The 16,858-nt window shown below is 39.9% G+C and overlaps 1 protein-coding gene across 4 annotated transcripts in view; it reads left to right on the forward strand.

Moving 5' to 3' along the window:
* PDE7B (phosphodiesterase 7B) overlaps positions 1-16,858 on the forward strand; it is a 311,875-nt gene that overhangs the window by 231,383 nt on the left and 63,634 nt on the right. For all 4 annotated transcript variants that reach the window (XM_015543911.2, XM_042987194.1, XM_015543910.2 and 1 more), the window contains one exon: positions 4,345-4,428. In XM_015543911.2, coding sequence (XP_015399397.1) covers positions 4,345-4,428 — 84 coding nt within the window. The remainder of the gene's footprint in view (positions 1-4,344; positions 4,429-16,858) is intronic.

Consider the following 16,858-nt stretch of genomic DNA (forward strand, 5'->3'; position numbering starts at 1 on the left):
CTAGCGCAAGCTTTTATTAAACAGAGACAGCCTGAGAGGCCAAGTGGGCAAGAGGTCCATCCCGGAACCACGTCCCCTGGGAGGGTGAGTGGCTGTCTCCGGGTCTTGGCTCCTGGAGCCACTCAGCTCAGCTCTCTGCCTGTGTTTGCAGCCCTAAATACCCGAGGACGACATGTTATGTTTTCGGCCTGAAGGGGCAAAAGAGAAGCAGCCCTTTCAAAATAAGAATTTCCCTGCTGTTTGTTTCATTTTGGAACACAATAAGGACAGGCTGAGGACACGACTCTGAGCTGTCAACACTTCCGACCCGGCTTCCACAGCACCTTTCGCTTGCCAGAAAAAAAAGTTGCTTAAGTGAAACAAGGGCCTAATGAATAGTCAAAATAATTGTTTAGCTTGGATATAAGGCCTTAGGTAAATAGATGATTGCCTGAGACCAGAGGCCAGAAAAAGCAGTTCAGCAGGACGCTACTTGTTCTGTTTTTCGGACATCAGCCCAGTGGCCTCTGCTCCTCCAGGGACGGTTGTTACTGAATTATTTCTCTCTTCCCACGAGCATATTGAAGCAATTTAGTATCAGAGGGGCTAATAACAGCAGGGAGAATGAGAGAGAACTTTCTATATTGGAAATATATCCTTAAAACATGAATCTTACCTTATTCTCAAATAAATTGAATGCTCAGGATGTGGACTGTTTGGTTTGTTTGTATTTACCTTTCCGTGTTGAAATTTTCTAAAATGCTTTGTTAGCCCACTTACAATTGTCCTGCCTCCTGCCTTACTAGTACTTTTAACATGATTTCATCCTTTTTAAACACTATTATTTACTACCCCTAAAAACCATCATTAGGTTTATGAGTAATCCACTTCCAAAACTATAATTGTAGTTATAGACAGAAGAAGCATTGAAAAGGAAGCTTTCAGGTATGGGTTTTGTAGTTTGTTGTTGTTGCTGTTGATTTGTTTTGTTCTGTTTGTTTATTTAAGTGCCTTTGCTATCAACTTTCTTCACTGTTTCTTTTTCCCCAAAATGGCATTACATCATGAAAATTCTATTTAATTAAGAGCTTGATTAAATTAGTTGCTAGGTAATTTCAGTTCTACTGAATAATATTTTTAATAATTGCTTTCCATCTCTTACTTGAAAATAATAGATGCCTTGTTGATCCAGAACAGGATTTGGTTGTCTTACTCGTTCGGCTCATTTCCGCTGGACTGCTACTCAAATAAACAACATCTATCTGATTGAATCTTGAACTCATCAAGGGGGTGGATTCCCCTCGTACTCAAGTTTCAGGAGTCATGATGAATATATATTTGGTTTATTGGCAAATAGCAATCAAAGCATACATTGGGCCATAAAAAAGTGAATGCTTAGCTGTTTCTATGATTTTTTATCCTGATGATATAGGATAAAGGTTAAGAACATGGGGTTTAAGAGCCAATTTCGAATTTGAATACAAACTCCACCCTTACTAATTCTGTGAGCTTGGACAAATTATCAAATTTCCACTGGTTTCAGTTTCCTCATCTGTAAAATGGTCTAATAATAACACCTACTTCTCTGGGTTGTTGGGTAGATGATATTCAATAATACATGTAAAATGCTTAGTACCGTGTAAGGTTTCAAGAAATTCTAACCCTCATGCTATTTTCATGCACCTTATAATTTCCTCACAACAACCCTGTGAGGGAGGCGAAGCTGCTGTAATTATGCCAATTAATTTAAATATTAGAAACTGGACCTCAAAGTGGTTATTGAGTTGCCCACAGTCACCCAAGATGGTGAGATATTGATCCTGTCAGTAACAGGAATCTCTGAATTACTCACATATTGCCTTCCCTTTACCTAGCTTGCCTTGTGATGCTGTCTCCTCCATGTTCATCCCTAAACCTAAAACCCTGAATGATAATGGGCGTCCTCTGCCTTAGACTGTCAGATGGACAAAAGGAATAAATTTTGACAGAGGCTTCAAAACCTCTATTGATATTATGCAGAAGTTTTCTGGGAAAATGGTACCCTCTGAACTACACAGTCAGGAGGGATGCTTTGCTAATCCTGGGGAAAAAAAGTACTAGTGGACAAGTGATTTCCAATTGGTGAGCCTGAAACCCCTTAGAGAAGCCCACAGGGATGACACAACAGGTCAACAAACCTAAAGCCTAGCCGGCTTCATAGACCGAATGAATACAGGCTTATCCATGCATAAGTTTTGAAGCATATGTCTATCTGATTATCATTTAGAAAATATAAATCATTTAGGCACTGCTGAATTTATTATATCATTTTGGCGTGCTGTATTTTCCCAATGGCTGCTAAATTTCACCTATCATGTGAGGGTCTGTGATTTTTTTTTAAACCATTATGTACAGACTCCTTAAGATTAGAAACCAATGTTATTGAGGAGAGAGCTCTGCCTATGAAGTTTAATAACCTAGATTTAAGGACCAGCCCTGCTAGTTATAAGTTAAAGCACCATAAACTCAGCCAGTCAGTTAAAGTCCATAGATATCTACTGAGCGCCTCTAAAGGGCCCGCCCGCACCCTGAGCTGGAGCTGGGTAGGTGAACAGCAGGCCTGAACTTTCTTCCTGAGCCTCCATTTTCTCACCTATAAAGTAAGTAGAATAATAGTGGCTCTCCTCACAAGGCTATTGTGAGCATCCAATGAGATAAACAAGAAAATAAATACACTGTGATGTTTGTGAAAGTGCTTTGTGAACTCTTTAGAGTGCTGTAAACATGGAGTGTTCAAGACAAGCTGCTGAAGACAAGAAAACCCTTCAACTCTCCCTAGTGGATTTCCTATAACTGCTGGCCATCTACCCCCATGAACTTGCCAAATGCTAACAGCACTCCTTTCTTTGATCTCAGATGATATTCATATTTATAAAAATGCTTTTCCATCTCTTTCTTCCTCCTCCCCTTTTATTCCATAAATTGTAACATTCCTTAATATCAACATGGCACTGTAATATCAGATTATACAAAGCATTAAATAAGGCACCAATATAAAATTCAAATCACAGAATAACCCAGAGGCTCACAGCTTGCAGTTTGTAAGCCCAAACATACACAACGCCCATCTGTAAGGGATATTTTAAACATTGCCAATGGCACTGGTTACAGCTGAAGGGGATCTCACTCAGACCCTGGTTAACTCCAGGGGGTAGGAATGGAGGAGAGATGACTGTCCCTTTTCTCTACTCATAGGCTAAGGCCTCACTGCCACGTCATGTCTGGGAAAAAGTGGTTTATGGGAGGGGACCCATTACTCGTGGAATTGAAACTTTCCCTGATTCAGTTCTTCCAGAAATATAGAGATCTCACGTATTTTTCTCTCTCCTCTAATTCCATATTTTATGTGCTAATTTGTACATTTTGTCTTTATATTTATTCTTGTCAACAGAAGACATTCACTTAGAGTCTGCTAAGTGCCATACAATACACAAAGCACTATGGAAAAATGCAAAACACATAATTAATATGCATGATCCTTTGCAGGAGTTTAGAAAGAAGTAAACCCAGCATTTATTGCAAGGCAGCAAGTGTTATTTTATATTCTTCAACCCATGACACTGTGAACCACTGAGGTTTAGAGAAATAAATTTCCCAAGATCATACAGGTAGCAAGTGTCTGAGCCGAGATTGTCTGTCCTAGGTCTATTTCGTCTTAAAGTACATGCTCTTTCCATTCTATTTCATTCCCTCCCTTGATCGGGAAGGCAGAAGACACAGCAAAAAGGAACGTGAATGCAGACATTAAAGAAAACCTGCAAATGAATAAGTTCTACAAGCTCCACTGACTATTTCGTGTACAAGGGTGGCAAGTGTCTGAAGTACCTGGAGCTGGGCTGGCCTTCATGGAGCAAATTCCAAAGCAGATCAATGATAAATCCTGGGCAACAGGGCAATGGACACTAGTCAGAGAACAATTGTGCTGGAACCAAGAGAAATAACACTGGGCAGTTAAACATTCTAACAAGAATAAAAGCTTTAATCCCAGAGCATCATTTGTTCTCCCAGATTCAGATGCCCCCTCCTTGTGGCCCTCAGACTATGGAAATCTTGTAAATTACTAAAATTTTCACAGATCCACCTTCCAGGCAAATCTAAAAGACAGCAGAGTGCTGCTTCACTTATTAGAGTACTGCTAAGTTCATTACACTTAACATTCATTAAATATCCCCTCTCACATAGCTCTCTCTTAAGCAAGGTAAGTGGAAATCATTTTCCTTCTGACATTTGGCTCCAGTGACATAAGTGAGTAAGAGGATTTACAGAGGAAAAGTGAATACACTTGGCAATGTTTTCAAACATTTGTTTGGATTTTCTGTTTTTTAGGAGATGTACGACTAAGGGGTCAGACGGGGGTTCCTGCTGAACGCCGCGGCTCCTACCCATTCATTGACTTCCGCCTACTTAACAGTGAGTAATCAAGTGTACCTGGAAAGGAACAAACGTTTTCTTTAAAAAAAAAAAAATCTCACTTCCCTCTGAACTTCAAAACCCTCAGAGGTCTGCCTTCCTTCCTCCATGTCTCCCCTCCCAAATGGAACTTAACCCTTTGTCTTTAGATTTCCTCCCTAGTGAAGTGATTCTGGCACTACCCTACCTCCCAGAGCTCTAGTGAGAATCAAATGAGATCATTTCAGCTTTCAGAATGTAAGCCTTAAAAACTGTGAAGCCCTATACAGGGAAACTTATTCCTTTCATCATCCAGCACATTCTTTCCACTTTCATCCAGAACTAGACCAGATGAGATTCTATTTTATTGTTAAAACCCCACAGGGAAACCTACTCACATATGGCCCTTAGTAACTACCCATTGTCTAATTCTCCCTTCTTTGTCTCATCGAAGTCCCTGAGATCTGTTCTTGCATTCCTCATAAAGCTCTACACCATGGCTGAGCCCTTGTAGTGTGCACTTGCTGCTTCTTCCATTAGAACTACCTCGGAAAGTCATTTCTTTCTATCTTTCCCCTTCATATATTACTCCTTATTTGGAGTTTTGCTCAACCTCTGGTTCATAATTCTGTTAATTTCAAATTCCTTTGGAAACCCAAACCAGTGACCAGTCACCCTGCCTGATAGCATGCCTTCTATTGCAATCATCCTGCACTTTGGACTTGGGGGTGGGGGCGGTGGGGGGAGAAACTGTATAAATTTCACAGTTTGCTCCAAGGTTTTCAGTGTTTGGTTCTCATACCACTTCCCATCGATAAATTTCAAAGTTCTGGGTTGCACCCACAGAGTATTACTTTCCTTTGGCATAAACAAGTTCAGCAGAAAGGTAATTTGATTTACCTCGACCCCTAAAAATTACTAGGAGAAGTCAAAACTTGCTATCCTTGGATCCTCAAAAGGTCAGTAGTGAATAAAGATGCTTGTATTTCTCCTAGCTTATTAAACTTCCATAGCAATGTGAAATATCCATTTTCTCAGCTCTTTTTCTGGGACACAGAGACTTGGAGTAACCTTTCCATACTAGAGATAACCTCCCCAACTCAGCCCCCTCAAAAAATGCATTTTCGAAGACACAGTTGATTTGCTAACCCAATGTAATATTGGATACAGACTATGGGGAGCTCAAATGGTATCTCAGCTTTTCTTATGACCCTGATTAGGCTGGTCCAGCTACTCATGGAAGTTACCCCTTTTGACAATATCTAGATTGTACTGACTTCCAGTTCCCAGGCATACGGTTCCACCAAGCAAGATGGGGATGAGCAGAGGGTCCAGTTAATTCATTGTCTCAAAGAGATCAGGACTCTCCAATGGCTTCACATACGAAGTGTGAGATGGAGAAAATAACCAAAAAAGTCTCTTTCAATATTAGATGAGATGTTATGTCATGTTTCAAATATAAGGCATGAACAAATTAGGAAAAATAGGAGATACTTCTCTTTATAATAATTCCAAGGTTCCAAATGATATAATCTGTTTCTAAATTATTCCAATGTTAATAAGCAACATCAGCTAAGAGCAGTTATCTTTGCAAGTGGGATTAAGGAATAATTTCCCTATATACATCATAGGTCCTTGCAACACTTGGATTTGGGTTTTTTTTTTATCATCTGTTTTACTTTCAGAACGTTAAAAAAAACTGAAAAAAATGTATAAAAATTTTAAACAGAAAACCAATGCAGATAATATTTCACTACTATATTATTCACTATATAACAAATCACATACAAGCAGGTACTATCCTGTCATCCCTCTTCTGAAGGTCCTCCAGAAACTTCCTAGTGTCTGGACTGACCCCCAGCCTCCTTCCCCTGGCCTGGGATGCTATCTTCCCTCCACCCCCATTTCACCCCGTATGTTGCTCAGGACCCTCCACACATTAAGTGATAGTGTTGGCCATCCATTCTGAAATTTCTTTCCCTCTGCTCAGCACTGCACTCTGGATAACTCCTTCACTCATGTCTCTTTAGCAATAAAACATGCTAAGGCGATATCAACTTACCTTCATTGTATTTTGCTTTCTAGTGGACTCACTTTTTTTTTCTAGATGTGTAGAACAGTTCCCTAAACAGACTACAAGATCCTGAATATCTGTCCAACTAGATCAAAGGATCCCCTCAAAAAGACTGTATTAAATAATTATAAATGTCAGTCATCCCCTATATTTTTCTCGACAGCTCAGATAGGACTGAAGCCCTCTGAGATTCTTCCTTATTTGTGGTACTGTCTATTCCATTGTCAAATGCCTGGCATACCCAGTTACTGAGTTGAAAATTGAATCAACAACATTACTGCAGTCATTCTCCACAATTTCCTACATTAGTCGGCAATTAAAGTAACTTGTCGCCAGGTAGAACCAGCTATGTTCTATCTGTGTTACGTACAGTCACGTAAGATGTAATACACATGTCATACCTCCTACTACTTTATATAGAGCCTATTTAGTTCTCTTTAATGTCATTCATGTTCCTGTTGGGGTTTGCCTGGCTGAGTTGTTAGTGTGTGCTTTCTGCCTAGAGGGAAACATTTTAAATATACTTCTATAAAAATTTAAAAATAAACCCCAAAGATACATTTTGGGACCTTTTGCTAAAACTCTTATTTTTACCAACTGATTCCAATTCTACACAGTAAGTACAAGACTAGTTTAAAGTGATTTTTTTGTATCATTTACCTTAATTTTGAGTCATTTTTTTTCCAAGTACAGGCAGAGACCAAAGATTATTTTCCTCAGGTGCTTGCAGTTTTGCTCTCTCTCCCAAGGTAGAACCTACTCTTGGACTTGCTTAAAAAGACAATTTATAGGAAAAACCAAAGCACCATAACCTCTATACCCTGTGTCTCATCCCTACAGCCTTTCTTCTAAAATGCTTAGTGAAACCCACATGGCTGCCACCCCCTGTCCAGAGTGTCCCTGGGGGGTTACCTTCTACCACTCTCTTCAACATATGTCTTGAATGGCTGGAACATGTGTAACAAAAATGTACATTACTAGTAAGGCCCATTGCACTTCTCCACTAGCCCCATCAGGCACAGCCCCAACCTGCCATACCAGAACAGAAAACATCAGAATTAATATCTAAAATAACTTTCCTGGGGGCACCCCGGTGGCTCAGTTGGTTAAGCGCCCACTCTTGATTTCAGCTCAGGTCATGATCTCATGGGATTGAGCCCGGTTCATGGGATCAAGCCTGGTGTGGGGCTCTGGGCTGACAGCACAAAGCCTGCTTGGGATTCTCTCTCTCCCTCTCTCTGCCCCTCCCCAGCTCAAGCTCACTTTCTCTCTCTCTCTCTCTCTCTCTCTCTCTCTCTCTCTCAAAATAAATAAATAAACTTAAAAAAATAAAATAGCATAACATAAATAAAATAACTTTCCTTTTTTCAGAATAAAGTTTACAGATATTAAAACAGTTAACCAGAATGAGACTGGGCCAATGACAACCAATGCAGTAAACCTGTGCTCCTGTCCATGCCTATTTTGTGACAGATAGATATAGAGATAGAGATAGAGATAGATAGATAGATAGATAGATATGATGTTTATTTATTTTTGAGAGAGAGAGAGAGAGAGACAGAGCACAAGTGGGAGAGGGGTAGAGAGAGAGCGAAGCAGGCTCCAGGCTCTGAGCTGTCAGCACAAAGACCGACAAAGGGCTCCAACTTATGGACCTCAAGATCATGACCTGAGCCAAAGTTAGATGCTTAACCGACTGGGCCACCCATAAGCCCCCATGCCTGTTTTGTAAATAAGATTTTATTGGAACACAGCCATGCTCATTCATTTATATATCATTGACAACCACTTTTATCCACAGAGACCATATGGCCCACAAAGCCAAAAATGTTTACTATATGGCCTTTTACAGAAAAAATTTACTAACTCTTAAATTAGATTTTTAAACAAAATTGAAAGGGTTTATGACATCTCCATAGGTGCATTCACCTGCTCTGTTTTCCTTTGTTCATGTCATTTTTTTCTTTTCAATCCCCAGTGCCATCAGTTTACTTTCAAGGATGGATTCACATTGGCTTAATTTACATGCGACAGAAATATAAACAGAGAACTTTCTTGCTGGTTCAGCATTTAAATTCCACAATTATAATTTCTATCTGTACAAACATTCTTCTGTAAGAGGTGCCCCTTTCCCATATTTTTTGAAGACATGGGACTACCACACCTATGAACTTTTCTACATTCTACATATAAGATGACAATATACACCTAGTTTGCCTGGCATAGTCAAATTTGTACCTGTTTTCCAGGCATACTTATTAATAATGCCATTTCCCACTCCCTAAGTATTCTGGTTTAGACGACAAATTACAAAGTCAATGGATTTTATAGTTTTTCTACCAAAAAAAAAAGTTACTTCAAGACAACACCTCTTAAATGTCGCTTTCAATCCAGGAATAAAGATCAGAAAATCCTCCTCATAAGAGATACAGGCAGATCCATGCATGTCTTGATTGAGAATAGGTAAGATAAAGTTACCTGTTGACAGACAGTATTATTTACTATTTATATTTTATACAATTTAGAAAACAGGCATTTATATGAACTTTGAGAAGTTTCTCTGGATAAGTAGCAGAAAAACGTGGCTTCATTGCATAGGCCACAGGAATCATAGACCTTTAAAGAAGATTATCTTTACACCTAAGCATGGGAGGTGGGGGTGGGCAGAAGAGTGAGAGGAAAGGGTGACGATTATTTTTATTCTACCTGAGATACTAAAGCAGAGACCTGAAAGAGGACCAGAAGAATGGGAAAGCAATGGCTTGATTATCCCAATACCAATTTCCTATAGATTTATGTCATTTACTAACTCTGTGTGGAGGGAAACATGAGAAGAGAAAATGGAGAGAGGAGTGTTCAGAGAAACGTGTGGCCTCAGAGGCGAATGTCGCTGAAGCAATCACAATTTTCTGCAGAACAGGTGGTTACAGCTCCCCTTGTACATCTCTGTCTCCTGGTTTAATATAATCAGTAGGCTGAGTAGATAATGACTAGGTGGAGATGTTCCCATGGCAACCATTTCAGAGCAACACAATGTGATTTCCACACTCGCTCAGCAAAGGAAGTGACATACAAAGCAAACATTCCCAGTGACTGTGGAGCTTGAAGGAATAAGGCAGCTTTAGCTGCAAGTTTCAAGGCAGCAAATTCAGCTGCCACAGAGAGCCTGGAGCCCCAGACGAGCCCCAGGACTTTGCAGTAGTAGGTTAATTGGCTATTTGGCTTTTCCTGTTGGTTAATTTGCTAATCTTGATCTTTAAAGTTCTATTCCTCCAGATCCGCCTCTCCAGGTGGGGCCATTATCGCTGCACAAGCATGAGGTAATTTTAGCAGAGCTACAAAAAGATTTTCCTTTACTCATTACTTTTGATCGAACTAATAAATACTATATATTTATGATATATAAATATATAATATACATAATATATACGTATATATATATATATATCTTTTTATAGAGAACAAGTGACCCAGAGACTCAAATACTTTTTTTAAAAGCTGCCATCTAAAACGTTACACCATGCAAAAATATAAAGTACATTCACAGAAGAGCTGTCAACCAAAAGCCACCCAGCATGTTACAAACCATCTAGTGCTTAAGTGATGTCCCCATCTTAAAGAGGGACAATTTGCTTGTAAACTCAGTTTTCTAAGAAAGAATTCCTAGTGGATGGTGATAGCCTTTTAGTAATCTTCTTAAAGGTGATTCTTAACGTTACCTGTGAGAACCACATAAATGTAAAGAACCTAAATTAAAATGTTACAGGGTGAGGTGTTTAAGGGCACAAACGTGCAACTCGTCGATAAATAAGTCCTGGAAATCTCATGTACAACACAGTGATTGCAGGCAACTGTATTATCAACTTCAGAGTTGTTAAGACACTACATCCTAATTATTCTCACCATGAAAATTAAATGATAATTATATGACCTAATAGAGATGTTAGCTAACACAGTAGTAATCATATTGCAATATATAAATGTATCAAATCAAACACCTTGTACACTTAAGCTTACACAATGTTACATGCCAATTAAATTTCAATAAAAAAATAAAAAAGGAAAGAGAAAATGAAATACAAAATACACTTTAAAAAATGTTATGGGGTGATTTAAAAGAAATCATATTGACAAGATGATTTCCCATTCTCCCCAAAATTCAGGCCCGCAGCCCCATGGCCCACAATAGAGAACAGAGATGCGAGCTGGGACTAGCTTAGACTTCTCCTGAGTGCCAGGTAACACTCCACAACTTCAAAGTTCAACATTTGTCTTCCTCTAGAAGAAAGACAAGACGTTGATTGTGGCTGCGGCTCCTTTCTGACTCGCCTGGATTGTGCTCCATGTTCCAAGCTCCCCAGCATTTCACATACAGAAGTACCAGACCAACAGGATAGTTAGCCACTGAAATGACTGCACTGCAGAAGACAGAATTGATGTTGCCCTCACTGTTTCACCCATTCCCTGTCACTATTCACCAGTGACCATCGATGGAGCACCTCCTAGGGTAGACCGTGAGCCAGGTCCTGGAGATATAAAGATAAAATGAGACAGAGCCCCCGTCTCTGAGAACTTTATAGAGACGTAAGCCTGTACATTTTGATGTGATAGGATACATTTAATAACACATGCATGTATAATAAAAGCATACATAAAATGAGAAACATGTATGCGTATACAGGATTCAGAGGAAAGCAGGATTAACTTCGGGGAGGTTGGGGACGGGAGCAATTAACTCAGTCTTGGGAAATTATAGAAGGCAGTCTGAAGGAATGAAAACATGAACAGGACTAAAGCAACAATGAAGTGAGGAGGGCTGCACACTTTTAGAGCCATTCTGAAATGTGCTTCAAGACCTAAGGAACCAAGAAAGAGTCGTCCACAACTCTACTCAACTAGACATAAATTTTATTGGAAGATGAGGTATTCAAGTAGAAGCCGAAGAAGTCAGGAGAGATCACTCAATATATCTGACTCTCTGGGGAAAACCATAATGAAAAATAAACAGTTTTCACCTTCTTTTTTTTTTAAGTTTATTTATTTATTTTGAGAGAGAGGGTGCATGAGCAGCAGAAGGGGGCAGAGAGAGAGGAAGAGAGAGAGAATCCCAAGCAGGCTCTGCACTGTCAGCACGGAGCCCAATGCAGGGCTCGAACTCACAAACCACGAGATCATGACCTGAGCCAAAACCAAGAGTTGGCCGCTGAAATGACTGAGCCACCCAGGCACCCCAACAGTTTTCACCTTCTAAAGCTAGGACTGAAAACAGCCATTGCCTTTTGTTAACCTGGCTGACACTGTTTAATCGATTCATTATTTTTTAGATGAGCGATAAAAAGTAGAAAATTGAATCAGGGAGCTCAGGGAGGCCAGTATTCCCTCTGGGTTGCCATTCATTCATTCAATAAATAGAATATCCACTGTCTGCCAAGCAGGCCATGAGGCCAAGGTGCGCTAAGCCACACCAGTAACCACGGGGCTGGGATAGCTCTTGTCCCAGACAGCAATGAGATTGGAGTCTGCCAGAGACACCAAATACTAATACCTCAACAATTCCTTTCAGGTCAACAAGGACTGGGGTAGCAGGGGGCACCTACCACATCCTATACCTCGGCTGGGGATTCTGACTGCTCAAAAGGAAACTTTAGAGATTCCTTTACCCTCGAAGACCTAACAATCTCATTACACAGGCAAGACAAACACACATTAAACCAAGGACCTTACAAGAGCATAAATGGTCTAGTTCTAAAATAACTGACAAAAACGATAAATCAGAGACCAAAGAAGGCAGAGATTACTGAAGTGCTCTGAGCAGGAAAAGAAGGCTTTATGGTCTTGTGCTGAATTCTGAAAGATAAGATAGAGTGTTGTCTTGTGAAGGAATTGCCTAAAAGTGAGACTGAGCTGACATATGGGAGACATTAAGTCATTAAGTAGGAGAAGGTCCAGAAAGTAGTAAAGTATGTTGACTAGAGAGAAAACGAAAGGCTTGGAATGCCAAGATAAAGAACTTGAACTTGACTCATTAAACAAAGAGGGTCACTAGAGAATTTTGAGAAAAACATAGATGCCATAAAATAGTGCTTAAGAAAATTAACTAACACTCATATGTAGGAGGCGCAGACTCACTAAATCAAGAGAAACGTGATCAGGCAGCAGACTACAATGGAAGTAGAAAGAAGGTATAAATCCAGAGATGATGTGGAGAAAAGGAGATAAAACTTGATGATCCTGAATGCTGGGAGATCCTGGGGTTGTTCTGGCCATCTGAAGAATTGGAGATGAGATCAACAGTGAAGAAAGTTGGAGGGTGAGTTAGGGAAAGATAGTGAGCTCAGGGACAGGTTTTTTGCAGAAGTCAAGTCCAAGAGAGAGCCGTTAATAAGGGAGCACAGTACAGGTCAGAAAGGCCTGTTTTGGAAATTCCATTGTATTCCTTGGGTATTACAATCATCCATGAGTCATATGGCCAGAACAGGTATCTTTGTTCAAGGGTCAACAACAGCTACTTTGTTCAAGGGTTCCTATGATTCTAGTTTATAATAAGCTTGATTTAGCAAAGCATAAGATTATCGATAATAAAACCCACAAGGACGTCTCACCAGCAATTTATTTTCCTCTGTGAGAAACTATGTAAACATGATTCAGACACCATCCTACCCCACATCATGGATTCTGTTATGGTACAAACGTGTTTGCTTATGTCAGAGCCCAGCAGGTTTGTTAACTCCCTGGAATGTAGCACAGAGAAATGGCCATTTTCTACTGCAGCACTTCCTTGAGTAAAACCCTGATCCACTCAGAGTATTTCTGGTATAGTGGGTTCTTTGGATTTCTGGAGACAGTAAAACAGGGAAGCAGGAGTAAATTAAGTTTCTTTTGACTGAAGTTATCCTATGAGTCACTGAGCCAGAATGAGTTGTTTGTTAAATAAAATTAAATTCAGCCTCCTACCCAGAAGGAAGCACAGCCTACCTCTTGTGACTTCATTAATAAATAAAAGGAGGGGTTATGCCCTCTCATTTCTATCGTACCTTTAAAGTTTGAGAAGATTTAAATGACTTGCCATAGTCCATATTTAACTCTACATATGAAAAAATAGAGTGTTCCATCCTTAGAATCTTTTTGTGTTTCCAACTTGAGATCACTGGGTTAATACAAGATCAAGAAGATCATTTTCTCTCTAACTAGCAAACCAAATTGCCTTGGGGCACCTGGGTGGTTTATCACTCATAAGTAACCTAAGAGAGGGCAGTAGAACCAGTGCCAAAGGAAAGTGGCAGCATTTACCAAGGAAAGTCCCCAAGGAAGATGGTGGTGGCCACTGCACCCAACCACAGCCACCACAAGAGCTTTAAGATCGGAAGTGCTTAATCCCAGATACAGGACCCATGAGGCCAGGTGGAGAGCCTTCTTAGGCAAGGCCCCCAAGGCTATAGGTCTCCAAAGGCCTGGAAGCCCAGGAGGGCAGCTGCAAACACCAGAAACATCAGAGGTCCTTCTCACCCAACCTGGTCCACCATGATGGCCCCACCCAGAGCCCCATGCACACTGCATTCCCCCTGCTAAGTGCACACCCTAACCCCAGTTAATGGAGGAAGTTGGCAGAAAGACAAAGAGCTTTGAAGTCAGACCTGGATTTGAATCCTACTTCTTTTGTGAGTGTGGGAAAAATGCACACACTGCTTACAGTTCACATTTATGGAAGGAGATTGTAACACCAGCCTCACTAGAGAGGTAAATGAGATCAGTGAGTCCAGCAGTCCGTCTTGCTTGTAATAAGTCCTCAGTAGATATAGTTGAACTTTGGATGTACCTTCCTCCTCTACTGAGTTCACCCCTCCCCAGCCACCTCTTCTCCTAAGAAGTATTTATTCACCCCTCTCCCACCATTATGACCTTTGTGAAACCTGCTTCAACCTTCCCAGAGGACTAATTACTCAGTCCCTCCTCTGTGCTCCCACCACATCTCCAAGAAAGCATCCATCACACTGTAACTGCGAACTCATTGAACTTGAGTCTCTGGAGAGTATATTACAAAACTTCCTGAGGCTACTTGATGTAGCAAGCCTGGCTCTAGACCTTTCTGTGAGTATTAGGGAACCACTGACATAGGTCACCTATGCCATACACATATTATATCAAACAATAATAATAATAACAATAATAGCTAATATGTGTGGAGCTCTTAGGTTCCAGATACTGCTTTGCACATGGTGATGCATTTAATCCCACAAGATCCCTATGAAGTAGGGACTACTATTTAAGATGAGGAAAATGAGGCCCAAAGAAAAGAAATAACTCACCTAAAAAATAATTTGTAAGCCGGGGCACCTGGGTGGCTCAGTTGGTTAAGTGACCGACTTCGGCTTCAGGTCATGATCTCACAGTTTCTGAGTTTGAGCCCCGCATCGGGCTCTGTGCTAACAGCCCAGAGTCTAGAGCCTGCCTTGGACTCTGTGTCTCCCTCTCTCTCTGCTCCTCCTCCACTCATGCTCTCTCTCGCTCTGTCTCAAAAATGAATAAACATTTTAAAAACTTTTTAAATAAAAAAAAGAGAGAACTTGTAAGCCAAAATTCACACCCTAAAAAATCTAGTACCAGGAGAGCACAAGCTCTTAACCATGTGGACTATAATTCATCTTTATATATGAATTTTAATGTTTAAAGGCAATACATGTATGCAAGATATTCCTTTTATGTGTCATATATATAATTACTCATATTAAATGTTTTCCTTATATTATAATAGTTATTTTCTTTTTATAGTACATTGAGACTCTCCTTTTTGGCATAAAAATGCTTCAATATCATTGAACAAATATAACCTAATGAGAAAATATATAACAAATATATAACAAATATAACCTAATGAGAAAATATATAATCATACATGTAACTAATTTCAACTATGTATTCCAACTGCTCTGGTAGAAGGTGCCAAGTGACAAATTACTCATTTTATCACCCGACCTTGTATTCTTTGGTAAGAAAGAGAAGGGTGTGGTGATGACAATGGAGGACACTTGTCAGCTGTCCCCAAAGAAGAAGGAAATGGAATCGCTATTGTGACAAAGTCAGATTTGAGGCTGCCACCGGTTACTTTAATTTTTCTCAAGGGGGAGTTGGTTATTTCCTGTCACGCAAACTGTGCATCATCAAAAGAAAGTTTCTCAAAACGTCTATAATACATTAAAAAGAAGCAGGGTACTGTAGATCTTAAACAAAGATCTCAGCTACATTTTTTTGAAAGCACCAAAATTTTAACAAGTATTGTTTCTAGATGAATATTATTTCCTTCTTCCTGTCTTCTTGTTTTTCTATCTTTTTTTTACCATGAGCAAGTATTCCTCTTATCATCAGAATGAATGGGATTTTATGAAAAAGAAAAAGCAATGTCAATCTGAAATAGAATTTTTTTTCTAAATAAAGTAATATTAAGATGCAGAAAATGAAGGGGCGCCTGGGTGGCTCAGTCGGTTAAGTGACGGACTCTTTGTTGCGGCTTAGGTCATGATCTCACGGCTCCTGAGACTGAGCCCGCGTTTGGGCTCTGTGCTAACAGAACAGAGCCTGCTTGGGATTCTCTGTCTCCCTCTCTCTCTGCCCCTTGCACTCTCTCTCTCTCTCTCTCTCTCTCAAAATAAATAAATAGACAAAAAAACATGCAGATGATGAAGCTACAGCCATAGGCCAGAAAACATTATATTACTTCCACCTTAGAAAAATAACTGAAAATTATGAAGTTAGGTATTTATCAAAGCTATGTATGGTACTTCACAATAATGGCTTGTCATTAGAACTGAAATTTATTCCACAGAGCACGAAATCAAAGTTCTAATTCACGTTTAAACAGCACTTTACATTTGACAAAACTTTCAAATGAAGTCACCCAAGAATTCTTTTAGCCCAGTTTCTCAGTTTTACAAGCAAAAACAAAAAACAAAACTGAAAACAAAACAAAAAAGAAAACAGTGACGCTGCAAGGTAACTCACTGCAAGTTAATGACAGAGTTAAGATCTGGGATTCAGGTCTTTTAACATTCTGTTTTTCCACTCAACCACAGGCCTTCCTTATTTAAATTTACCTTAAATATATTTTTTTTAAAAATTTACCACTTGCAATGAAAGAAAAGACAAACCAAGGGTTTCCCCTGAAAGTGGTGTGGGAGCTAGCTCCAGAACAGTTGCCTGGAGTTAGACTCTGGCAGCAGGGGCTTCCAGACCTCTCTGTCCTCCAGCTTCCTGGGCTGGGAGAGAAGGATTGAAGAATACGTACCTCACAGAGCTATCATGAGAAGTACTGAGTAAGTGTGCCTGAAGTGCTAGCACAGTGCCCATCACAGTATAAATTCTCAATAAATGTGGACTGTTGTT

The sequence above is a fragment of the Panthera tigris genome, chromosome B2 (assembly GCF_018350195.1).
Source record: "Panthera tigris isolate Pti1 chromosome B2, P.tigris_Pti1_mat1.1, whole genome shotgun sequence".
NCBI classification, from domain to species: Eukaryota; Metazoa; Chordata; class Mammalia; order Carnivora; family Felidae; genus Panthera; species Panthera tigris.